Below are 27,771 nucleotides of genomic sequence, written 5' to 3'. Positions count from 1 at the left end.
CCCACATGAGTATTATGATATGGCTTAAGCTCTCAAAGTAACCTTCACAATTTTAAGTAAGGTTTGTTTAGGTCCATTAGCTCGCGTTCGCGTTAGTAAAGCGTACAAACGATTAAATGCATTTTATAGCTATAACCAAATAAATAGCTCACACTGGCTCACAGTCAGACATCAACTTTGTGGGTAGTGATAGTGATATAACGAATATTTAAAATATTCGTCTACTTAATCCTGAGGGATTCTGGAAATAAGAAAGGTCTTGTCCTTGTTATATCCTGCAACTGCTTACCTTACTAGATAATTATTATCAAATTTGTCAATAATTGGGAGTTATAAATAAAAACTACTCGAGTACTTTATGATTTTTATCTTTTCATATTTTAATTACATCACTCCATATCACAGATGTTGTATGCTCCCTGAAGAGTAGACTGACTTATCTTCTTTTACATAGTCTCACATACATATAATTAAGTACTATAGCACCCTTGTGGTGACTCACTTATTTTCGTTGAAAATGTATAAGTACCTACATTAAATACGTATATAAAATGGAAAGTTAGTATCATAATATAATGGTATATAAAATTGTATGCTTTACTAAATACCTCTCTCCTCACATGTATTAAAATAAAGGGTGTACTACATAATTAATTAATTAATTAAACACTCCTAATATAATAATATTACATATACATAATATGTAAGTACATGTATAATCACATTGGCTTGGCGTCTTCCCACCACCAGGCGATAACAAACACGTCTCAATATATTACTTTAGGTTCCGAATATCGGTACAGTTGTTTAATGACAGCGTTTTACACAAAAATAAAACGCTAATTAAATAACTTACCATATTCGGAACCTAAAGTTTTAATCCTGCCTGGTGTAAATATGTATAATTTTGAGACAATGAGGTAATTTGCGTTTGTTTCTAACTGTAAAAATTGTCAAACGCAACTGCCTGAAGTGGTGGGGGTGTGGGAGAGAGATGGACGTATATGCTAGAAAAGGACAATACGACTAACTACAGTGTTGCCACTCTCAATATATTACTTTAGGTTCCGAATATGGTAAGTTATTTAATTAGCGTTTTATTTTTGTGTAAAACGCTGTCAGTAAATAAAGCAGGAAAATAAAGCCGTGTCCAGACGAGCTTTGCAAAATGACCGATTTGATCAAGAAAATATTAAGTGGTATCCAGACGAAACTGATCAAGTCAGTCGATTTGATCAGGAAAATAATTGGTCAATTTGCATTCCATAGATAATTACTATGAAAATTGGCATTTATGTGTCCGCACCTACTGATTCGATCGGAGAATTTCATCAGATTGGCGAAAAATTGTCTCGTCTGGATACCACTTTAATCTCATCTATAGCTGGTCAACCAAATCATGTCAGTAAAAAAAGGCCCGAAATTCAAATTTTCTATGGGACGATATCCCTTCGCGCCTACATTTTTCAAATTTGCAGCCTTTTTCTACTGTCAAGATCTGTTTGACCAAGTATAGCGTCCACACGTACACAATTTAATCACCAATTTTAAAACCCCGGCTTCTAAAGTGGAGTCCAGACGAGACCATTTTACACCAATCTAATGAAATTTTCCGATCGAATCAGGCCGTGCGGACGCAAACGCCAATTTGATTCCCCGACCAAATCAACAGGGCTATAACCGCGAAAATCGAAGTTCGCAAACTGCGGGCATCTGTCTCTGTTACTCTAATTACGCCTTCATTGGAGTAAAAGAGAAAGATCCCCGCAATTTGCGAATTTCGGTTTTTGCGGTAGCCCCCCAGGTGCGGACCCAAAAATGCCAATTTTCCAAGTTAGTATCTATGGAATGCAAATTGGTGATTATATTGTGTACGTGTGGACGATAGATGAGATTGGCGCCAATTATTTTCCTGATCAAATCGGTCGATTTGCCCAGCTCGTCTGGACTCTACTTTATACCGCAAAAATAAAATCGACAATCGAAAGTTTATTATCGTATTGCTCAAACTCGCAAGAGCGATAGAGAGTCATATAACGCAATCGTGCTTCGATTTTACCGGTAGGCCCTTTGTAACCCGTCCGATCCCACGACCCGAAAACTAATTTTGTCGTTGTCTCCCAGTATGGCTCACATATGAGCCGTGGGAGTTGAAGTGGGAGGTTTTGAAATTCGTGGGAAATCTGGAAAATTTATTTACGGCTCATATTTGAGCCCTTGGGATAGGACTGTGTTTTTATTTCAGGGCTCCATAGACATTTTAAAAAATTGCATGCGATTTGCACCTACTTTCGATAAGTACAGTGCATTTTCCGTGCGTCTATGCCCAGCCTTAAAAGTGATTACATACTATCATACGGTACGATAGCGTGTTATTACTATAAAGGGTAGATGTACAGTCCGACAAGAAATTGTAGAAATTAAAAAGTGCAGCAACACTGTAGTGCCGTCCCTTTCAAATCAATCTAATAAAAATGGGACGACACGACACTACAATATTGCCACTTTATAATTTCTACAATTTCTTGTCGGGCTATAGTAGCACCTAATCCGGCTATGTGTGCAGCCCTTATATAGATAGTTGAAATTGGTAGAAACAGAGGGCCTACCGTAAAACTCGAAATCGATATTTTTTTTTATCTGTCTCTCTATCACTCTTGCGAGTTTGAGCGACAGAGAGATAAATAACAACATTTCGCCTCATCAAACCCTAGGTCATCACTAGGCTTTCATCTTTCATCTGCAAATGACAGTGTCACTGTCACTGTCAATTGTTTCAATGTCAAACGTCAAACGCAGCTAGTTGTGTGATGTCATGGGAGTGGCGGAAGTGAAACATGAGAAGGAAAATTAAAACTGCGGAAAATTGCTAGATTAGTTTAGTACGTAAGTGCAGTGAGGTACACGCGTAGTGCGGTTATATTGTGTGGTTGCGATGATTAAATGCGTGCATTTAACTTATTAAAAATGTATTTTCCGCAAATAAAAGATTTTCTTACAGAAACCGTAGTGTAGGAAAATCTCAGTATGAATTTCTATTTATTAATTTGAGAGGTAAGTGAATATAATATTGGGGTATTGCTATTGTCTATTATTATTTCAGGCACAAATTTCAAGTAATAAAATCCAATAATAAGAGTTCATTCAGCCAATTGAAAAATAACTTAGTACTATGTTTTATTTATTGCTTACTGCATATATTTCTTTAGGTCTAATTTACTTTTTATTAGCCCTATAGAATTAGATTAATTATATTTTTACTTTTACATGAGTGCACATAGCCTAGCAATATTTTTCTAATTGAAACAAATGACTAGTACTTGTTATTTTTTTAATTTATTCCACTTTATTTAAGGCACAGAAATTGGAGGTAATGGGGGCATTTCAAAAATTAAAACTTTTGGTATGGAAGAACTTCCTGCTCCAGAAGAGACATAAATTTCAAACATTGTTTGAAATTGCTTCACCTGTGATATTTTCACTATTTTTAATTTTAATAAGATGTCTCGTGGATCCAAAAGAAAAACCGGAAATACCTTATCCACCATTTCAACCAATGTATTATAATGCTAGTGGAAGAGACATGTAAGTATTCTGAGAAAAATAATATATTGCTTAATACTAGGAAATACTAATTACTGTGTAAAAACATGAGTATTTTTTTATATTTTTGCATTGAAAGGATATTCAATAATAATAACAAAAAAATACCTATTTATACTTGGTCAACCAGATCTTGACAGTAGAAAAAGGCGGCAAATTTGAAAAATGTAGGCGCGAAGGGATATCGTTCTATAGAACATTTGAATTTCGCGCCTTTTTTTACTGACAAGATTTGGTTGACCAGCTATATATTGCTTAATACTAGGACAGCGGTTCTCAATCTTTTTTTTGACGGAACCCTTTTGGAAAGCAAAATACTTGATGGAACCCTACACTAAAACAATAGTTTTTAGAAGTGTATTTTTTTATTAATAAGCATAATTCGAAATTCTTGTGGAACCCCTGCAGGGTTGTCGCGGAACCCTAGGGTTCCGCGGGACACACTTTGAGTATGGCTGTACTAGGAAATACTGATTACTGTGTAAAAACAGGAGTATTTTTTTCTATTTTAGCATTAAAAGGATATTCAATAATGATAACAAAAAAGTACCTATTCATATATAGTATACTCTCTTAGTGACTGATTATTTTCCTATAGTTTGAAAGGTTCTTATTTATGGCTTTCCATTTTAAAAGAAACCTTAAGGTAACTGCATAAGGCACCTTTTAATCTGGAAAGCCACATATAATACATTTTTAACCAGATAATAAACAAACCATTTGTATAGCAATCTAGGTTAATATTAGTAGTTGAGAATTGGCAGATGGTTTCAATGCTTTCCTACTTTAAAAAGCAATAACTCTAGTATTTATGTTATTGGAGTATTTCCAATAACATTAAAAATTTAAAATAAAATTAGTAGAAATTATCTTGAATTTGTTTATTATTAACTGAGAGGGTTACTCTTTTTAAACACCCTGTATATAATCATCATCTGTACAATCTCTGAACTCTTACTTAATATAAAATCATAGTTACTCTGAACAATCTCTTACCTTTTCACATGTAATTTGCTAGTAGTAGAAACAAGATATATACCTATGTGGACATTTTCACTTAAAAGTGTACAAATTTTCGAAAATTCATCAACTGTTGGGTTATTTCTACTCAGAATCACGAGGAGTATCGATTTATAAAGAAAAAAAACGTGACCCAAAAAAATTCAGTTATGTAACGCCTTTTTACTTTTTTACATACATTTTGTATGGACCGTTACAAAACTGACACCCAAAATTTGTATGAAAAACTGGGGACACTATTTTTTTGGTCACTCAATAGTACCCGTGATTCTGAGTCTAAAAACCCAAAAGTTGATGGTTTTTTTGGAAAAAAGTAAATGGTAAGTACCATTTTTTCTGAAAACCCCCATGTACATGCTTTTTTCAAAGTTACAGTTCAAATATTTTTCCCCAGTGGTAATATCACAACAGTAAAACAACAAGGCACCCTAGCATTTTCACCTGAAGGTGCATTACCCAGGAAAGCCCTAAAGGATGCCCTAGAATTTGTAGCAATGGAGAACCTTAGTGGTCTACTGGCCCTTCTCTTTGATCCTAAAATGCTGCCAGAACCCAAGGGATTTAAGGATGCTAAAAGTATGGAGATAGCTCTAACCCAGCCAAATGCCATGAAATCTATTCTTACTGGAGTACAATTTGAGGATAAAATGGCCAGTAAGTATACACATATTTGCTTTCGTATTTTTTTTATTCACTTATATGCTCAGTAGGTATTTTACAACATAGTTTTCCCAAATGGGTTGGAATTAATCCATTTCTCAAGATCGAAATAATGTAATAAAAAACCCAAATCCAATAAGACGCATATGGTGAAAATATTCGTTGTCCTCGGGTGTAGTCTCGGTAGCTCAGTTGGCAGAGCACGGGCTAGTGATCGAGTGTTGCGATTTCGAGGCTCACCCGAGACTGAATTTTTCCACTTTTAATTCTTCTTCTTCTTCTTTTATTTTATGGCGGTCTGGCCAAACAAGTTGGCACAAATTTGCCTAATTTTCTGGTAACCAAAAACGTTTTGATGCTTTATCCTAAAACCTGTAACACACCTGTCTACGCGCCTGGAATCGTTGTCGAGAAAAACTACCCACATCAAGTAGTACTTACTGTGCGAATGAGAAGGAATTTGCTATCTAGCCCACATTTGTATCATTCTGCCGTATCGTATCTCCGACGCGTATCGTGATCGTTATTGCAGACGCAAAAAAATCGTGATCATGCTGCGTGATTTTGGGTCTAGGTACACTACAACTAGTATAGCGATCACGAAACGCGACCCGATAAGGTAAAATGATACAAATATGTGGACTCAGCTTTACGAGACTTGCGAGTTGACATGCAGATATTACAAGTTTGCAAGAAACGCTACGCTTCACTCGGTCGCTCTACACTTCGAATACAAAACGGAACTGCCGTAATGACAACCATTTTCGACTTTTTGTTCTAGCATAGCATAAAGCATCAGAACGGTCATTAGTCTCAGACAATACGACCTCATAAAGAAATTGGACGGAGTTATGCACAAACGTTCCAACCCACAACCATTTGTCATTAAATTATAGACCTTATGTCAAAAACAATAGTTATTCATTTCAATTCCATTTTATTGTGTAAGTATTCCACTGATGTGGTGCATTCACAATCATTCACAAACCAGCATTAATTAAACTGTATCTTTCAGACGCCACTAAATGGCCCGAGAATGTCGTGATCACGATTCGATTCCCCGCCACGATGAGGACGCCGATGGTCGACAACCCTATTAGGCTCAGTTGGAGGACGAATCTCTTGTTCCCTTTGATCACAAAACCTGGCCCGCGAGACCCTGACGACAAATATGGCGGAAAAACACCAGGTATTTGGTTTTACATCACAGATTTTTCTTTTTTTTTAATCAGGTCAGGACTTAAGATGCGAAGTCCGTTACAACTATCAAATCCGCGATCCGCGGCATCTGCGGTTTGATGTATGCAAGTTTAATGAAAAAGAAAGCCTTACTCGCACGATAATAGAGTCTGATTTATATAGTCACGCATCATGAGTATAATTAGAAAACAGGTTTACTAATTTTAAATATCAACTGAGACATGGACAGTATGGATACCTACTACGTGGACAATAGGTATTATTTAAAAAAATTATCTTACCTACTAAAGTCGAATATGAGTGTTGCGAACCATTTTAAATTAATTATGAATTATGAGGCTTCGTGATACCTGCTTGATGAAGAACTACGCTGTAATATTTATGTAGATGAAAACCGAGTCGGACTCACACCCCATCACGCCAAGGGTTCAGTAGGTAATCACATTTTCTACAAATTTCACCGTTTACCATTTCAATTTGCAAAGGCGGTGCTAAATATTAGTAAGTAAGTAATCATTTATTGTCAGATTGTGCATGTCAGTTTACAGATTTTACAAAATTATTAGATTGGTGAGTGTCACCATCAACCGGTTTACGGTATACTTACAATACCGGTACGGTATTAGTACTTATCCGAACAAGTGCTTCTTTATTATTAAATTCTAAGCTTTGGGGGCAATTTTTCCAAGGCTAACCTGCTAAATACACTCTTTTGACTCTCTTTTGATTTTTTTCTCTTTTTTGATTGGTCTAGTAATATCGAAGCATTCGCAGCAAATGTGCAACAATTTTTATTATTAACGTGTACCATTCCGTGTTATAATAGAATTTTTCTTCTTGTTTTTGTCCCTTTTTTAGGGTTCCGTAGCCAAATGGCAAAAAACGGAACCCTTATAGATTCGTCATGTCTGTCTGTCTGTCTGTCCGTCTGTCTGTCCGTCCGTATGTCACAGCCACTTTTCTCCGAAACTATAAGAACTATACTGTTGAAACTTGGTAAGTAGATGTATTCTGTGAACCGCATTAAGATTTTCACACAAAAATAGAAAAAAAACAATAAATTTTTGGGGTTCCCCATACTTCGAACTGAAACTCAAAAATTTTTTTTTCATTAAACCCATACGTGTGGGGTATCTATGGATAGGTCTTCAAAAATGATATTGAGGTTTCTAATATCATTTTTTTCTAAACTGAATAGTTTGCGCGAGAGACACTTCCAAAGTGGTAAAATGTGTGTGTCCCCCCCTGTAACTTCTAAAATAAGAGAATGATAAAACTAAAAAAAATATATGATGTACATTACCATGTAAACTTCCACCGAAAATTGGTTTGAACGAGATCTAGTAAGTAGTTTTTTTTTTATACGTCATAAATCGCCTAAATACGGAACCCTTCATGGGCGAGTCCGACTCGCACTTGGCCGCTTTTTATGCTATGTTATGAATTAAATATAGGTTGGGATTATTCACGCATCTACTGGATATTAAAATACCTTTAACATATAACCTTCCTGTCTAGCGCCGTCCTAAATACCTGTATCTTATTAAAGCGATCAAGTTACGCTTAGGGGAAAGTGGGGTAATTGTAATTACAAACAGATGTCACAAATTGAATCATTTTGCCGCCGTTTCTGTGGTTATTTGCATACCAATTTAGTATTTGTAAAAAAAACTTGAAAATAAACGTTTTCACATAAGATTTAATTAAAAACGAAAACCCTATCATTCCTTTTTACTTTTCACTGTTTTTCTTTTACATGTTCAATTAGTGATACAAGGGATAAAATTAGGAGACAAAATAATAATAGATATAGTCCGTCAACCAAATCTTGTCAGTAGCAATGTAAAGCAAACTAAAGTAGGGCAACACTCAAAGAGCAGTATTGTGCTAAGAAAAGCAGCAATGTACATCGAACCAACAGATTTTTTTTTCCGCTGAGCGCGCCCTGCGTACGTCAATTCAAATTGTCACTCGCGGTTTATTGAAAAAAATTGAAACATGGACGGACAATTTAAAAGCGATGTTAAAACAATGTTAATCAAAATGATGAACAAATTTGAAGATATCAAAAACAACTGCTTATATTCTCTTTGTTCCCTATCTATGTCTTCTAAGTTTACTAAAATAAAATCATATCAAAATGCAGATAATTAGATAGTGCATATATTTGTTATTTACAATATAATATGCCACTTGTTAATGTAAATTAGTGTACTGTTCTGGATGAATATGACATTAGTGTTGAGTCGCTCACTCGTGAGGCACCTCATTTGTACCACTCATTTTATTAATTTGTCGCAGTACTTCGTACCGCAAAAATGTCTTACTTCACTCCTCTATTCATTTTACTTGATTCTAAAATTATCTTTCTCCTAAAAGTTCTATTCTTAACCTCCAGAATTGCACTCCAATTAAATGTTATTATTTATTTATTTATAAAGGAAGTTATGAATACATAAATATGTATATACATTAAATATTTTTGTCGCCGTTGGAATTAATGGAATAGTCGACGCTGAAAATATGCTAGTACCACACCTCATTTGAAGTAAGACATTGTAACACCTCATTTTAGAAAATGAGGTACTCATACAAACTCATTTTAAATTGACGTCCTACCCATCACTATATGACATACCTGTGTAATTTTTTTGATTGGTATATATTGTACAATATACATATTAAAAATAAAACAACTGATATTTGGGTGTTTATTTAATTTAAAGGTAAATAAGATAAGGGTCACTTTTTGACTTGGTTGCGTTGTACACGTACATAAACCGCCATAGGTAAGTATTGTCTGAAAAGATACTACCTACTACGAACGCCTTATATTGGGCAAGATTTAATCCTGCAACAAACATGTATGGATTAGGTAGATATTGCGAAAGAACGGCGATATAATCAAGGCTCTTAATAGTGTTTAAAAGGTTTACCTTTGTAAATAGTCACAACTGATTGCTGAAAATATTAGACATGTGGGCCTATAGACGGTGTCAGGACACAATTTATGGTCTTGTTGGATAGATTTAGGTATACGTTTTAATTTTATTTATGCCTTTTAACCCTAAAACAAAAAACTGAACATAATCTTAAAAGTTCGAAAGAGTTCTTCCAATACTTGTCATAACCTCAATTTTTAGTAATGTTTACCATCAACGAGCATGATTGTACATTGTAGGCCCCTTAGCTTTGCTTATTCTTATTTAATGTATTGGTATTTGGTATTTAATGGTGACAGCAGAAATATCTCTTGAAACAGAAACGATTCAGAATGAAAACCAAATGAAAACAAATAAGGTGACGGCTGTCATTCACGATTCACATTCCACAGATAAAACACAGATGACACGCGTTTTGGAATTATTTGAACACAGTGTTGCTAACCCGCGATTTTTCAAATTTGCCGCCTTTTACTACTGACAAGATTTGGTTGACGGACTTTAGATACCTAATTTTCCTTACTCGTAACTACCTGAAGTAGTGATTAGGTAATAATAAAAATGAGTACCTATCACTTTTCCTATTCTGTTATTAACTTGGGATCACATAGGGCCTAAACAGATTGTATAAAGAAGATAATAACGAAAATATATTGCTTACTCCTTTTACTATCCTATTTTAATAAACTTGTAAAAGTACATCATATAATATAGTATCTTATTGTTCCGAAATACCCCACTCTCCCCTATTAGTTTCAAGGTTGTTTACTGTTATATACCTTCAACTACGTTATCTAATGTCACCTTGCTATAGTTGGACAATTTGGAAAAAAAATCATAGATAGATTACGATTACGACCACTCTCTAAGTTTACACTGACTTGGTAGTGACAATGCATACATATCCCATAGGAGCGCCATACTTGACGTAGCACTTGGCAGGAAAACATAGCGTTGTCAGAGTCTATAATCCGAAGTACATATAGTAATAATGTGAACTGTGAACCTAATTGATATGTCAGTCCACACTTATATGTATAACCATAAAGTTCACATTTGAATACCTAAAGTCCTTACAGTCGCGTGTTTGTTTAAGTCAACAACTAAACCATATAAACTTTTCAACAGGCTATTCCCTAGAGATGTTCTTAGCAGTCCAACACGCAGTATCACAGGCCGTGATAAAAGAAAAGTTAGGAAAGCCCTTGGACACTAAAGTATTACTGCAGCGATTCCCTCAGTTAGCCTACAGAGATGACCAGCTGTTGATCGCACTCGAGAAGTTTATCTCCATGATAATAATGCTGTGCTTCGCGTATACATTTGTAAATACTGTGAGGGTTGTGACTTCGGAAAAGGAGCTGCAATTAAAGGTAAGTCGCAGCTTTAAGGTTATGCACAACGGATGCGTGTGCGTAGCAGAGATGTGACTTATTTGAAATACTTGTATTTAAAATGCAAATACAAAATGCAAAATACCTATTTTGTATTTTGTATTTAAATACCTTTTGAAGAAAACTATTTTGTATTTTATTTGAAATAGTTTTTGAGACCTATTTTCTATTTTCAAAATACAAAATACTTTATAGTAGGTAATGTTGGTAGGAGTTACAATCTCTTCTGATGTTACAATCCTGGCAACTCTCTCATTCTTTTAACATGGAACTGTTGTATCTGTTTAGTAACGTCGCTCATCATTAAAAAAGTGGAATCTTAAGTGTTGCGAGGGTTTCAAGGTACGAGAGGAGAACAAACTTTTCTGCCCTGATGAAACACAAACGAGACGTTTTCATCACACTAACGAGAGGCATTATACTAGCTGTAAAACATTACAAATCTAAATTAATGCTTTTAAAAATTGTTCGTTATAAACCATCATCCATCCATCCTTCCGGTTAATATGAGCAAACAACTAGAAATTTGCACTTTAGATAGAGGACTGATTGACACACTGTTTTCAAAGAATAAAGAGAGTCTTTTCAATTCGGATATTCTGAGTAATACCTACTTTTTAATTCAGACTAGGTATTCACTATTCAGAGTACCTTTTATCGCAAAGTATTTGTATTTTTAAAAAGTATTTTGAAAATACCTATTTCGTATTTTGTATTTTAAATACAAATTCAAAAACTATTTTGTATTTTGCATTTGAAATAGTATATCAAGAAAGTATTTGTATTTTGTATTTAAATACTTTTTATAAAGTATTTTTCACATCTCTGGTGCGTAGACGTGCACATGCGCGTTGTTGGTAATGTACAGAGGGCCTACTGCGAACAAAGTTCGACGTGTTGCCTCCCTGTCACACTTACGTACGAATTTATAAGTGCGAGAGAGAGGCAACACGTCGAACGTGGATCGCGGCAGGCTCTCAGATCCTATTGCGTGACGTTTGCGTGCACGGCTCTAACATTTTAGCACACGCGCATGGGCATGTCTGCGCGCACGCAGCTGGTGTGCGCTGGCCTTTATTGATTCAACTTATCTTGCAATTTTCTGATAATTAAAAAGGTGAGACTTTTCTTGCACGCGATTTGAAACGCGAGCTTGGTAAGTATTGCTATAACCATTTTAATGTAAAGACTACCTACTGCTTTAGTGCTATGATATTTTTACCATTTTTTTTTATAAAAATATTAAAGTAGCTAAACTTGGTAGTAATACATTTTAAACTTTTAATATGTTTTTGATTCAGGAAACAATGACAATAATGGGCTTGCCGTCTTGGCTGCATTGGCTGGCATGGTTCATCAAGCAATTCTCATTCGTTCTCATTTCCGTTATTCTTATGGTGATATTATTAAAGGTAAATTCTAGAGTTACTTCAGTGCGACTCGGATATTGCGGTAAAATAAGTATTCACGAAATAAATTTACGGTGTCCAAGGTAGTTTAAGCTTTTAATATTCCAAACAGACTAAGAAATGAGGGTTTAGTAGACAAGCCAAAAGGCCGTTAAAATTACATTTGTTAACCCATTCAGCGCTAATCACTGCACGTTGCCGTTTTGCCTTTACGAAGCATTTTCGCTACATAACGGGAAACCGTTATCGGCCACGACCGTAGCTAAGCGGTAATTGTGTTAAAACTTAAAATCTGTGAGCAGTCTACCAGAGTGTCCCTTACAACGCATCAGGTGCATTATCAATCACGCTCTTTTATTTGCGCCAGTTACTTGCAGGTTACCTATAGCTACAAGCAAAGCAAGTGCTTGCAGACGGTGCGAATTTAATGCACAGTTACTCGTAAAAGCTCGCACATTTTTTTTAGCTTTATACTTTTTCTACGTTTGTCAAAGATATCCGCGTCGCACTGATGCCAACATTATGCACAATAAATTCATTTAAATATTTTGTAATATTACAATTATGTTTTGTTTCTAGATACCATTTAACTCCACCGAGACTGGGGTCCGATACTCGGTGCTCACGTTCACGCCTTGGTCGGTGCTTTTCTTTTTCATGGTGCTATTCGTCATCGCTTCATTAGCATTTTCTTTTATGATCAGCGTGTTCTTCACTAGAGGTAAAATGCACTTTATTTTAATTTTCCTATTTACACCTAAACATATGCTACAGTGAAAACTGGCGTGAATCCGTGCAGGACCGGGTAAAATGGCGTGCTCTTGTATAAGGCCAAGACTCATTTTGGTTCAACGTGCCAAACTAGTAAGTAAGTAAGTATTTACACATATGAGGTATACCTAAGCAAAACATACATGTAAGAATGACTGAAGTCGACCCGAAACGAACGAAAACATTTTTTTCTTTTGAGTATAGTTAATTATTCGGGATAGAACGGGGACTGTTAGAAGAAAAAAAGCGGCCAAGTGCGAGTCGGACTCGCCCATGAAGGGTTCCGTATTTAGGCGATTTATGACGTATAAAAAAAAAACTACTTACTAGATCTCGTTCAAACCAATTTTCGGTGGAAGTTTACATGGTAATGTACATCATATATTTTTTTTAGTTTTATCATTCTCTTATTTTAGAAGTTACGGGGGGGGGGGGGGACACACATTTTACCACTTTGGAAGTGTCTCTCGCGCAAACTATTCAGTTTAGAAAAAAATGATATTAGAAACCTCAATATCATTTTTGAAGACCTATCCATAGATACCCCACACGTATGGGTTTGATGAAAAAAAAATTTTTGAGTTTCAGTTCGAAGTATGGGGAACCCCAAAAATTTATTGTTTTTTTTCTATTTTTGTGTGAAAATCTTAATGCGGTTCACAGAATACATCTACTTACCAAGTTTCAACAGTATAGTTCTTATAGTTTCGGAGAAAAGTGGCTGTGACATACGGACGGACAGACAGACGGACAGACGGACAGACGGACAGACAGACAGACAGACAGACAGACAGACAGACATGACGAATCTATAAGGGTTCCGTTTTTTGCCATTTGGCTACGGAACCCTAAAAAGCGGCCAAGTGCGAGTCGGACTCGCCCATGAAGGGTTCCGTATTTAGGCGATTTATGACGTATAAAAAAAAACTACTTACTAGATCTCGTTCAAACCAATTTTCGGTGGAAGTTTACATGGTAATGTACATCATATATTTTTTTAGTTTTATCATTCTCTTGTTTTAGAAGTTACAGGAGGGGGGGGGACACACATTTTACCACTTTGGAAGTGTCTCTCGCGCAAACTATTCAGTTTAGAAAAAAATGATATTAGAAACCTCAATATCATTTTTGAAGACCTATCCATAGATACCCCACACGTATGGGTTTGATGAAAAAAAAATTTTTGAGTTTCAGTTCTAAGTATGGGGAACCCCAAAAATTTATTGTTTTTTTTTCTATTTTTGTGTGAAAATCTTAATGCGGTTCACAGAATACATCTACTTACCAAGTTTCAACAGTATAGTTCTTATAGTTTCGGAGAAAAGTGGCTGTGACATACGGACGGACAGACAGACGGACAGACAGACAGACATGACGAATCTATAAGGGTTCCGTTTTTTGCCATTTGGCTACGGAACCCTAAAAACACTTTCGTGTCGTATGTACCGTGTTTACTTTCATAGTACTTATTTTACAAGTAGTTGCGATGTCCTGAGACACTGGAATTATCTATATATATATATATATATATATATATATATATATATATATATATATTATATATTATATATATATATATAAATGCAAGTGTCCTGACTGACTGACTGACTGACTGACTGACTGACTGATTCATCAACGCAGAGCCGAAACTACAAAAGCTAGAAAGTTGAAATTTGCACACTAGGTTGCATTTATAAAGTGTACAAGAGATAAGAAGCGATTTTGAAAAATTCAACCCCTAAGGGGGTTAAAAATGGGATGAAAGGTTGTATGGGATACAAGTTTTATTTTAAGCTAGGAATTTAAAACTTTGTAAAAATGTATTATATTAAAAAAACAAGAAAACTAATTTCAGCGTTTTTGAAAATTCATCCCCCAAGGTGGTGAAAAAGGGGTTGAAAGTTTGTATGGAGATCAAATATTTTTGTGAGTGTGGGACTTGAAAGTTTGTATATGGGGATATTATTATAAGACAAGAAAAGTAATTTCAGCGTTTTTGAAAATTCATCCCCTAACAGGGTTAAAAAGGGGTTGAAAGATTGAATCCATTACAAATGCTTTAAAACTTCTTAGAAAGGCATAATAGCCGATTACAAAATAAAGTAATTGCGACGTTTTTGGAAATTCAACCCCTAAGGGGGTTAAAAAGGGGATGAAAGTTCGTCTTGGGGTGCAAATTTCATTTTAAGCTAGGAACTTGAAACTTTGCAAATAGATATTAAATTTAAATACAAGAAAACTAATTTCAGCGTTTTTGAAAATTCATCCCCTAAGGTGGAGAAAAAAGGGTTGAAAGTTTGTATGGATATCAAACATTTTTTCGAGCGCGGGACTTGAATCTTTGTATTTGGGGATATTATTAAAAGACAAGAAAAGTAATTTCAGCCTTTTGTAAAATTATCCCCTAACAGGGTTAAAAAGAGGTTGAAAGTTTGTATGTGGTTCAAATTTTATTTTAAGCTAGGTACTTGAAAGTTCGTAAAAAAATATATAATTAAAATACAAAAATAATAATTTCAGCGTTTTTGAAAATTCATCCCCTAAGGTGGTGAAAAAAGGGTTGAAAGTTTGTATGGATATCAAACATTTTTTCGAGCGCGGGACTGGAATCTTTGTATTTGGGGATATTATTAAAAGACAGGAAAAGTAATTTCAGCGTTTTGTAAAATTCATCCCCTAACAGGGTTAAAAAGAGGTTGAAAATTTGTATGTGGTTCAAATTTTATTCTAAGCTAGGTACTTGAAAGTTCGTAAAAAGATATATTATTAAAATGCAAGAAAACTAATTTCAGCGTTTTTGAAAGTTCATCCCCCAAGGTGGTGAAAAAGGGGTTGAAAGTTTGTATGGAGATCAAATATTTTTGTGAGTGTGGGACTTGAAACTTTGTATATGGGGACATTATTATAAGACAAGAAAAGTAATTTCAGCGTTTTTGAAAATTCATCCCCTAACAGGGTTAAAAAGGGGTTGAAAGATTGAATCCATTACAAATGCTTTGAAACTTCTTAGAAAGGCATAATAGCCGATTACAAAATAAAGTAATTGCGACGTTTTTGGAAATTCAACCCCTAAGGGGGTTAAAAAGGGGATGAAAGTTCGTCTTGGGGTGCAAATTTCATTTTAAGCTAGGAACTTGAAACTTTGCAAATAGATATTAAATTTAAATACAAGAAAACTAATTTCAGCGTTTTTGATAATTCATCCCCTATGGTGGTGAAAAAAGGGTTGAAAGTTTGTATGGATCTCAAACATTTTTTCGAGCGCGGGACTTGAATCTTTGTATTTGGGGATATTATTAAAAGACAAGAAAAGTAATTTCAGCCTTTTGTAAAATTCATCCCCTAACAGGGTTAAAAAGAGGTTGAAAGTTTGTATGTGGTTCAAATTTTATTTTAAGCTAGGTACTTGAAAGTTCGTAAAAAGATATATTATTAAAATACAAGAAAACAAATTTCTGCGTTTTTGAAAATTCATCCCGTAAAGTGGTAAAAAAGGGGTTAAAAGTTTGAATCCATAACAAATGCTTTGAAACTTCTTAGAAAGGCATGATAGCCGATTACAAAATAAAGTAATTGCAACGTTTTTTGAAGTTCAAACCCCTAAGGGATTTAAAAAGGGGATGAAAGTTCGTCTTGGGGTGCAAATTTTATTTTAAGGTACGAGGGGTATTCAAAATATTCTCGGTATGAGAATGAAAACAAACAAGTACGAAAAGTTTGATATTTTTATTTTTCAATATACTCCCCCCCTATGTTCATACACTTAAAAGATCGATCAATTATTATTTTTAATCCCTCGTAAAAATATTTTTTATCTTTCGTGTAAAAATGCTCCTCCACTGCCGCCTTCAATGCTTCATCGTCAGAAAATTTATTTCCACGCAGATCCTTTTTAAGATTGGGGAGCAAAAAGAAGTCGCTGGGGGCTAAGTCCGGACTATACGGTGGGTGAGTAACAGTTTTAAACCCACGTTCAACAATAGCTGCCTTGGCAATATGAGCAGTATGGACGGGGGCGTTGTCATGCAGAAGCAGAATACCTTTGGTTAACTTTCCTCGCCTCTTTTCTTTAATTACATCCTTTAATTGACGTAGAATGTTAGCGTAGTACTGTCCTGTGATATTTACACCTTTTTCTTTATAATCGATTAGTAATACTCCTTCACAATCCCAAAATATCGTGGCCAAGACCTTGCCAGCTGAAGGGATGACCTTCAACTTCTTGGGATGAGCTGAACCCTTAATGTGCCACTGCATGGACTCTTGTTTACTCTCTGGGTCATAATGATGAACCCAGGTTTCATCTCCAGTAACTATTCTTTGCAGCACCTCATCAAGATTTTCACCGCACAGGTCAATAAAATCGGAACAACAAGCTACACGCATGTCTTTTTGAAGCCGAGTCAGCATTCGCGGAACCCATCTTGCACTTACTTTTGACATATTAAGATGGTCATGTATAATATCATGTACGGTACCAATAGAGAGATTGGTTACTTGTGCTATAGATTTTACCTTCACTCGACCATCTTCCAATATAAGTTTTTCCACTTTATCAATATTTTCTTGTGAAGTAGCTACTACAGGCCGGCCAGGTCTAGGGTCATCTTCAATACTCTCCCTTCCGCGTTTAAACTCGCTTGACCACTTTTGAATGGTAGATAAAGAAGGAGCAGACTCACGGTAAACACAATCCATTTCCTCTTTTATGGTTTTTTGATTTTTACCCTGTTTTGTCAAGAATTTTATCACGCATCGATGTTCTAATTTAGTTAACATTGTCAATTCGCACAGGATGTTCATGTTTGTTCAGCAATTGCAGAAAAACAAAAGACTATCTCGGTTTGAATTATACTTTTTTTTAATGTCAATGAATAAACCTTAGCGGCCAGTAACGAAAGAAATTTTAGAAGAGGTCGTAAGATATCAATACCGAGAATATTTTGAACGCCCCTCGTAGGAACTTGAAAATTTGCAAAAAGATATTAAATTTAAACACAAGAAAACTAATTTCAGTGTTTTTGAAAATTCATCCCCTAAGGTGACGAAAAAGGGGTTGAAAGTTTGTATGGATATCAAAAACTTTTTCGAGCGCGGGACTTGAATCTTTGTATTTGAGGATATTATTAGAAGATAATACAAGTAATTTCAGCGTTTTGTAAAATTCATCCCCTAACAGGTTTAAAAAGGGGTTGAAAGTTTGTACAGGGTACAAATTTTATTTTAAACTAGGAACTTGAAACTTCATAAAAAGGTATTATATTAAAACGAAAAAAATAATAATTTCAGCGTTTTTGAAAATTTATATCTCAAGGTGGTGAAAAAGGGGTTGAAATTTTGTATGGAGTTCAAACATTTTTGTGAGAACGGGCTTGAATCTTTGTACAGAGGCATATTATTAGAATACAAGAAAAGTGATTTCAGCGTTTTTAAAAATTCATCCCCTAAAATGGTTAAAAAGGGGTTGAAAGTTTATATAGGGTTCAAATTTTATTTACTTCAAACTACGTAAATAGGTAGTTAGGTAGTAGGTCTTATTAAATAGAGGACATGAAAATCTTCTAAGGGGCTTGAGAGGGATTATGTCGAGAACAATTTTATTTAGTTAGGGGCTAGAAACTTCGTGGGTTGTGAAAGACAAATCTCATGCGTTGTATAATATTAATAATTAACAAATGATTAACCGCCCTACTGCAATATTTTGCTGCATAAAGTTCTAAGCTAATGTAGAATATATAACCACCAATATACAAATCCACGCGTACGAAGTCGCGAAACTACAAATGCTAGAAAGTTGAAATTTGGACACGAGGTTGCATTTATAAAATGTATAAGAGCTAAGAAGCGATTTTGAGAAATTCTACCCCTAAGGGGGTTAAAAAGGTGATGAAAGTTTGTACGGGGTTCAAGTTTTATTTTGAACTAGGAATTAGAAACTTTATCAAAAGGTATAATATTAAAAAACAAGAAAACTAATTTCAGCGTTTTTGAAAATTCATCCCCTAAGGTGGTGAAAAAGGGGTTGAAAGTTTGTATGGAGAAGAAAAATTTTTTTGATTGCGGGACTTGAAACTTCGTATATGGAGATATTATTAGAATACAAGAAAAGTAATTTCAGCGTTTTTGAAAATTCATCCCCTAAAAGGGATAAAAAGGGGTTGAAAGTTTGAATCCATTACAAATGCTTTGAAACTTCTTAGAAAAGCATAATAGCCGATTACAAAAAAAAGCTATGGGACGTTTTTTGGAAATTCAACCCCTAAGGGGGTTAAAAAGGGGATGAAAGTTTGTCTTGGGGTTCAAATTTTATTGTAAGCTAGGAACTTGAAACTTCGTAAAAAGGTATTATAATAAAAGAGAAGAAAACTAATTTCAAAATTTTGGAAAATTCATCCCTCAAGGTGGTGAAAAAGGGGTTGAAAGTTTGTATGCACATCAAATATTATTTTGAGTGCGGGACTTGAATCTTTGTACAAAGGCATACTATAAGAATACAAGAAAAGTAATTTCAGCGTTTTTAAAAATTCATCCCTTGAAAGGGTTAAATAGGGGTTGAAAGTTTGTATGGATCTCAAACATTTTTTTTTAGTGCGGGACTTGAATCTTTGTATAAAGGCATATTATTAGAATACAAGAAAAGCAATTTCAGCGTTTTTGAAAATTCATCCCCCAAGGTGGTGAAAAAGGGGTTGAAAGTTTGTATGCACATCAAATATTTTATTGAGTGCGGGATTTGAATCTTCGTATAAGGGCATATTATAAGAATACAAGAAAAGTAATTTCAGCGTTTTTGAAAATTCATCCCCCAAGGTGGTGAAAAAGGGATTGAAATTTGTATGGAGATCAAACATTTTTGTGTGCGGGACTTGAATCTTTGTATAAAGACATATTATTAGAATACAAGAAAAGTAATTTCGGCATTTTTGAAAATTCTTCCCTCAAGTTGGTAAAAAAGGGGTTGAAAATTTGTATGGAGGTCAAACATTTTTTTGAGTGCGGGGCTTGAATCGTTGTATAAAGGCATATTATTATAATACATAATAAGTAATTTCAGCTTTTTTAAAAATTCATCCCCTAAAAGGTTTAAGAAGGGGTTGAAAGTTGGTAGAGAGTTCAAATTTTATTTAAAGCTAGGAACTTCAAACTTCGTAAATAGGTAGTTAGGTAGTAGGTTTTACTAAATAGTGGACTTGAAAATATGCTGGGGGTTGAGAGGGATTATATCGAGAACAATTTTATTCAGTTAGGGGCTTGAAACTTCGTAGCCAGGTTGTGTATAATAATTAACAAATGATTAACTGCAGTCCCTACTGCTATCGTTTTCTGCATAATGTTCTAAGCTAATATAGAATATATAACCACCAATATACAAATCCACGCGTACGAAGTCGCGGGCAACAGCTAGTATTTTTATAAATGATTCCATATTTTTATGATAGCTAGCCTACATTCCGTCTAATTTTGAAACGCGATTTAATTAGACATGTATGATACACCTAAGCAGACATTTTCTAAAATTCATTTTGTTCGTCACATTGTAGACCAGCCAGCCTATTATGGATAGCTTTATCCATCTTTATCCACGTGATAAAATAACTGTCACTGTTTAACACCGTGGGAAAGAAAGTGACGGACACCGTTTTATCACGCTGTCACGTAGACAAGAACGACCATCATATCCGTACAGATCATAGCCATTCCAGGTATTCCAACCTGCAAACTTAAAACACAGACACCTAGAAATGCCTCAACTCCCAGGTGTTCGTAGATTAATTACTAAATCGATGGACCTTGTACTTTTCTTTATCCTCTAGCCACCCAGAGACCTATAAAAAGGTCTCCTGTTCCATTCTAATTTGAACTTTGTGTTGACAAAATAAAATTTCATTTTGCTTGGCAAGGTTTGACGTATGGGCGGCTAGAGGTTATACCCGCTCATTAGTCATTGCCATGAATTATACAAGTCATTCTGTTGCAGCTAATACCGCCGCGTCATTCATGGGGCTGGCCTGGTTTACCACATACTCGGTGTATATGCTCACGCAAATCATTTACGAAGATGTTCACTGGTTTAAAAAGATGATGCTAAGTTTAATTTCGAATGCGGCGATGGGGTTCGCCTTTCAGATGCTTGTTACTTGTGAGGGCACTTCAAGAGGTAATGTATCGCTTTATGTAAAACCGACCTTTATATACGTAGTACAGTCAGCAGCAGAACCTCATAATAGCAACAGAAGTAAGAGCATGTACATATTTGCTCTTAGTTGTTTCTGCTGATGACTCTACCTTAATATTACTTATCTATTTTTTTAATTTTCGTTGGTTATATAGAAGTTAACATTTGATTATTGTCCATGATATTTGTAAATTATTCTTGAACTCCCTTGGCCTCTTACATGCATATATATACTTATTATTACTCCTCTATACTGCATATCATAGGTAGGTACACGTCATCGCAGACGCCTATATAACGCTGTAAGTTTAGGCTGTCTACATTAAATTTAGATCTATGAAATTATCGAATTTTAAATATAATTCGCTCACATAAATAAGTCAAATAGGTGAAGGTATCCTTCATAATAAATATGCCCTAACATTATGTGATGCGTATGTACAGACTTAGCAACAATCAACCTTATGGTATTGCAATAAGGTCTAATTTGAACGTGTAGTCATTAATAAGCATAATTATTCTATGACCGAAGTCCATCTGGCCTGAATTCTCATGGCTACTAAGCGCGGACGAGCGTTTCACTCGACTCTCCTTGCATGGCGGTTATCACACTTCGCTCCGATGCGTGCGTATCGCACGTCGCTCCGATGTTTGAGTGAGACAACGCTATGCGTGTATTATAGCGACATCTCGCTCGCACATCGGAGTGACGTGCGAAATCGGATCCAGTGTGCTAAGAGCCTAACACACGGTGGCAATATAAAAAGTTGAACCACCCACAGCCTCCGAATTCGACAGCTGATGTAGATAGCGCTATTCGTCTCCATACTTATGCGGTAACTGTGTTTGTCAAAAGTTGACGTTTGATAATCCAGTGAGCACCAAACATGGCGTGCCGTAGTACACCGTCATCTACTTCAGCTGTCAAACTAGGTGGCACGATTTTTTCTTAGACTGTATAGGTATCTCTTCTACAGTCAGAAACTCTCGGCCTGCGAACCGCTCAATAAGGATGAGTTGTCAGTTGATAGCTCTAATCTGTCGTGTCATTATTTGATACACCCACATTCCGTGAATCGGAAATGAATAAATATTATAAATAACTATTTCAATTCAGGGGCCAAGTATGGGGAATGATATAATGTTGGTTTGTTCTTTTTAAAGTTAATTTCGATGCAAGTTCAGACAGAAAATGTATATAAACATAATAAAAAAAACAATGCCTGTTAAAGAATTCGCAAAACAACAAAATATAAAATTACAGTTTTCGCCCAATAATTGACTTCAAGTAACAGTATTAGGCATGCTTGCGTACGTATGTGCGACATACCAATGGAGTGCTTTACACTTTTTCTCTATGTCTATGACATCTATTCTATTTTAGTTTTTAATTCAATCGAGTGAGCCTATTAATTGTGACACGCGTCACATATAGAAAAGACACACAGGCCAATTCGAACTTCCACTGACATCAGAATGATATCTGAATTATGTTATTTAGTTATCGTGCGTCTCGCTTGCGCCACCAATACATCTATGTATTAAGGACAAGACAAGTAACAGCGGATTATGACATGTAGATGTCAGTGTATGCGTTCGAATTGACCTCACAGTCGGATCTTCTTCAGGGCAACGTTTTATTTTCTAAATACTGAGCGACCTTGCTTCACGTTTTTGTTGTTGCCTTGTTACTTAGCAACTATGTAAATTGGTGTGTTGAGGAGTAATATTACGATTATTTACTAAGAATCATAATATGAAGACGCAAATTACTACAACCAAGACATGACCAAAGCTTAGGTTGTTATCGTTTTTCGGAATGCGTAGCTAAAATGGCAAATACGGAACCCTTAAGGCTTCGTCATACAGGCGCGTTTTCCGGGCGCGGCGTGAGCGGGGCGCGCCGCTTTTACATATAAAATGCTCACGCCCCGCCCGGAAAACGCGCTTGTGTGACGAAGCCTTTATAGTTTCGTCATGTCGGTGGGTCCGTTTGTCACAATTTTCTGAGAAAGCAACTTCAATGTATAATTGTATATGTTGTCAGAAATGTATTATAGACAAACTTGATCATGGGACACATCATAAGATAGGTTTTAGAAATAATTACCTATTCGATCGCTATTCGATAAAATGTGATCATATTGTCATATTGTTTTGTTTTTGTCATATTGGTGAGCAATAAAGAATATTTGTATTGTATTGTACTATTGTATCATAGAATATACAATACATAACTTTTACGAATAAGTAGGTTGTTGTAATATTTAACAGGTATTTAACGTATTTAATTGACCGCGGTCAGTAACTAAGGATGAAGGTAATTAATTATGACGCGTTTGCATAGATATACATTTAGATACGGTACCTACATACCTATAGTTCTACTTGTAGGTATATGAATGTACCTCTCTGTCCATCTGTGTGCGGAGATGATGGAATTTACGCGACATTTCAGATACCTACTTATTTTTATCGATTTACGAATAAATTATATTCTATTCTATTCTATTTCATACAAATCGATAAAAATAAGTAGGTATCTGAAATAGGTAAATTTAATTACTTATTTCAGTTATCTAGGCCTTTTTTGTTTAATTTCTTTTTCCGTCTATTTTATTGTGTACATAATATTAACATCTTCTAATTTAATTATCCAGGTTTACAGTGGGGCGAATTCTTCAAGCCTATATCTTACCAGGACAATTTCATGCCTGGTCATGTGGCCATAATGCTGGTCCTGGACACAATATTGTACATGCTGATAGCTATGTATGTGGAGAAAATAATACCGGGGCGATATGGAGTGCCCCTGCCGTGGTATTTTCCTTTTACGAAAAGTTTTTGGGTGCCAAATAAAATCAAAGTTGCAGGTAAGAGCATTTTTGTACCATGTGTGTAAAGTTTTATTGTTTTACATACTTAGCTAATAAAATCGATGGGACGTAACCGAGAAGGGGCCAAATGGAAATAGGGTCGATCCATTCTCGTCTTTGACCCCCGTGGAGAAATGGAAATATGGCTAGAAAGCACTTCCATCTGGATCATTAAGAGAGGAATCCACCTACGAGATTTATTGGTACCCATAAAACAGGCACATTTTCTTTAAACCTCTGAGTGCCTGGCTATTGGAAAGGACAGACTTAACTTATATACAAAAATAGCACTCTTCAAATTCATGAATTATCGTTTCAATAATAAATCGGATATCAATTTGGTGGCGTGACATTGAATACAGAAGCGTGTGTCAAGTGTTATTCATAAATTGCGTAAGATGTGTGAAAACATTGATGTGTTCATTTTCGGAACATAGTGGTAATGGCGATCTGCAAAGTTAAGAATTGCTTAGGTACCTATACATAATAAGTCGTAGTAAAATTGTATGATTTTGTCTCATGTATCTCATAAATACAACATATAAAGTCCAACATGCTTTATAAAAATCGCTTAGCATTAATAATGATTTAATAATACGCTTGTATGATTAATTATCTTCTGAAACAAATATGTTATGAAAATAAATATTAACTTTTCAGATCTTGCTAATAATTCAGACGCGGAATATAAAAATGCGTTGTTGAAAGTGGTTCATGACGAAGAACCTGATGCGGTACCCACAGTTAATATTAAGGTAAGTGATCCAATTGTTGCTTTTTTAGTAATCGTTACTTACAAAGATACTTTAAGATACGTTTGAAACATTAGCGTAGGAATATTTTATATAGGTAATGAAACCGATGTTTTTATACCTTTGTATAGAGAACATCTAAATATTAAGCGTTTTCTAATGATCAAGACTTCAAGATACTCAGAGTTTTTAGCATTAAGTAGGTAAAGCATTATAGTAGAAAACCATTATACAATATGATTCACTGTTTTATTGCCAGCCGATCGTATTGTACTAATCGAAATATATCATGAGAGTTAGAATTTGTTTGAATAATAGGTAAACACTTAGAAATGTAACTGGACTATAAATAATAGAGTTTAAATGCTATTACATTTTACGAGGAATCTTCTTTATAAAAAATAAATTATTTTCTATGCAATTCAAATGAAACATCAGAGAATCAAAGAGTCAATTTATTCAAGTTTTTTTTTACTTTCAGAACCTTACAAAAATTTTTAGAGGTCGCAAAAAAGCAGTAGACAATTTAAATTTGCGAATATACGAAAATGAAATCACGGTATTATTAGGACATAATGGAGCTGGGAAAACAACAACGATATCTATGCTGACAGGTAGGTAAATAATAAAATCTCTTCACACAATACAAAGAATTCAAGTATACTAACAACAAACAGCAAGAAACAAAGTATAAGATGGACTTATTATTTATTTAACCAGAACCTGGGTAGGTCATTGCTAAACAAACGTCTTTTTAGTCGCCTACCATAATTTGTCATCGTCGACAAATTTAACTGATCATCAGGTCTCCCAATTCTTTAAAAACAGGGGCCTTACCATGATGTCCTTATTACGATTTTGTTTAGGACCTAAACTGAATCGCATTAATGATAAATGAAACGAAAATTAACAGGAATCTAGTAGAGATTGCTTTAATTTTAGGAAAAAACTATTGTAAAATACATGTGCCACGGAGTACAAGAATATGAAGTGACATTGACATGAGAACCGTCAAGTGTGAGACGGATTCAAATAAGGCGCGAAATTCGAAATTTAAAATAAACATTTAACACTCCCTTTGAATTCGAGCCTTTTCAAAATAACAAAATAAGATAACAATAGCACAATATAGTTGCTTAACAGAAATGCAACATAAGGCACATTTCAAAGAAATAACAATCATATAGATCCAAGTGAACACATTCCAAGTTTGAATCTAAGAGAATTGAATTTATCTTTTGACAAAGCTTTGGTAAAAATATCAGCATATTGATTTTCACTGGTAACAAATTTTAAAGAGATAATCTTTTGCTGATACTTTTCTTTAATAAAGAAGTATTTCACTTCAATATGTTTACATCTTTTATGAAAGTTCACATTTTTAATAACACTAATGGCACTTTGATTGTCTAAGTGAAGGCACAAAGTGTCTTGTTGATATTCACCAATGTCGGTGAGAAATTGTTTAATCCACATTGCTTCCTTAGTAGCTGCGCATGCAGCCATAAATTCGGCCTCAGTTGTCGAGAGAGCCACGGTTTGCTGTCTTTGACTGGACCAAGTTATTGCTGCTCCACTCTTTAGGAAAACATAACCGGTCACAGAACGACGTGAGTCTGGGTCATTGGCATAGTCAGCATCACTGTAACCAGTCACTTCTGAGGACTGATTAGTGTTTTTGTAATATAAACCATAGTCTTTCGTTTCTTTTAAATATTTGAAAATTCTTTTCACTGCATTCCAATGTGTTTGGTTGTAACAATTAAGAAATCGACTCACCAGGTTGACCGCAAACGTTATATCTGGTCGACTCACAGTTGCCAGGTGCATGAGAGATCCCACTGCTTCTCTGTATGGCAGATTCCTCTCAGGCTCTTCTTCTCCCTTTTGCAATTTCATGTGAGGGTCGACAGGAACACTGTTGGGATTAGCATCATGCATATTAAATTTATTCAACATTTGCTCTATGTATTTTGTCTGGTGAATAAATATATAGTCATTACACCTTTCAATTTGCATCCCAACAAAATTGCTAGGCTTATCCATAACTTTAATTCGAAATACTTTATTCAGTTCCTTAGTTACTGTTTTTAAAGCTAATTCATCAGTTGAGAATAATAGTCCATCATCAACATACAGACATAGATAACATTTCTTGTTATGAACTTGACCAATGTAAACACTTTGGTCAGCTTTACTACTGACAAAGCCAAACTTTTTCAACACCGAATCAAATTTGCTGTTCCAACATCGTGGCGCTTGTTTTAAACCATATAATGATTTGTTAAGTTTACATACCATATTTTCTCCATGAGGAAGTCCTTCTGGTGGAGCCATGTATATGGTCTCTTCAAGCTCGCCATAGAGAAAAGCTGTCTCGACATCTAGTTGGACCATCTTGAGATTTTGTTGAACGGCTAGAGAGAGTAATAACCGAATTGAATCATACCTTACAGTTGGTGCGAAGGTTTCTTGGTAATCAATACCTGCTGTCTGTGAAAATCCTTTCGCGCACAAGCGTGATTTGTAACGCTGACCAGTTGGTTCTTCTTTGATGCGGAACACCCATTTGCATCCTATAACTTTTGCATTTGGGGGTTTTTCTACCAATGTCCAGGTATTGTGTTCATCATGGGAATCTAATTCTTCTTTTATAGATTTTCTCCACTTTTCTGCAGCAAGTGATTTAATTGCTTGTTTATATGTTTCAGGAACATTTTCCGTAGGTTCTTCGTCATAGCACAGGTAAGTATTTTCTTCTAACTTGTTTGTACCCACATTCTTTCTAGGTCTCAGCTCCATCTTATTGACTGCAGTTATATCCAGAGTTGTATCAGGTGCATAATCACTTTCTGAGGTAGACCTGTTCTCACATACTGTATCATATGAGCTGTCTAGACTTGTGACATCGGTGTCACTGACACTTTCATTTGATTCTTCCTGGATATTATTATTTTCTGTCAGGTCA

At 35.1% G+C, this 27,771-nt stretch overlaps 1 protein-coding gene across 1 annotated transcript in view; it reads left to right on the top strand.

The window, feature by feature from the left end:
• Nucleotides 1-2,813: 2,813 nt before the first annotated feature.
• LOC134651054 (phospholipid-transporting ATPase ABCA1-like) overlaps nucleotides 2,814-27,771 on the top strand; it is a 45,224-nt gene continuing 20,266 nt past the window's right edge. Inside the window, exons 1-11 of the mRNA XM_063506037.1 lie at nucleotides 2,814-3,054; nucleotides 3,356-3,585; nucleotides 5,018-5,277; nucleotides 6,299-6,472; nucleotides 10,554-10,798; nucleotides 12,121-12,231; nucleotides 12,808-12,949; nucleotides 20,978-21,157; nucleotides 23,836-24,048; nucleotides 24,712-24,806; nucleotides 25,285-25,417. Of these exons, the coding sequence (XP_063362107.1) occupies nucleotides 3,374-3,585; nucleotides 5,018-5,277; nucleotides 6,299-6,472; nucleotides 10,554-10,798; nucleotides 12,121-12,231; nucleotides 12,808-12,949; nucleotides 20,978-21,157; nucleotides 23,836-24,048; nucleotides 24,712-24,806; nucleotides 25,285-25,417 (1,765 nt within the window). The 5' untranslated portion in view covers nucleotides 2,814-3,054; nucleotides 3,356-3,373. The remainder of the gene's footprint in view (nucleotides 3,055-3,355; nucleotides 3,586-5,017; nucleotides 5,278-6,298; nucleotides 6,473-10,553; nucleotides 10,799-12,120; nucleotides 12,232-12,807; nucleotides 12,950-20,977; nucleotides 21,158-23,835; nucleotides 24,049-24,711; nucleotides 24,807-25,284; nucleotides 25,418-27,771) is intronic.

The sequence above is a fragment of the Cydia amplana genome, chromosome 9 (genome assembly GCF_948474715.1).
Source record: "Cydia amplana chromosome 9, ilCydAmpl1.1, whole genome shotgun sequence".
NCBI classification, from domain to species: domain Eukaryota; kingdom Metazoa; phylum Arthropoda; class Insecta; order Lepidoptera; family Tortricidae; genus Cydia; species Cydia amplana.
This window is presented reverse-complemented; position numbering and strand designations above follow the sequence as displayed.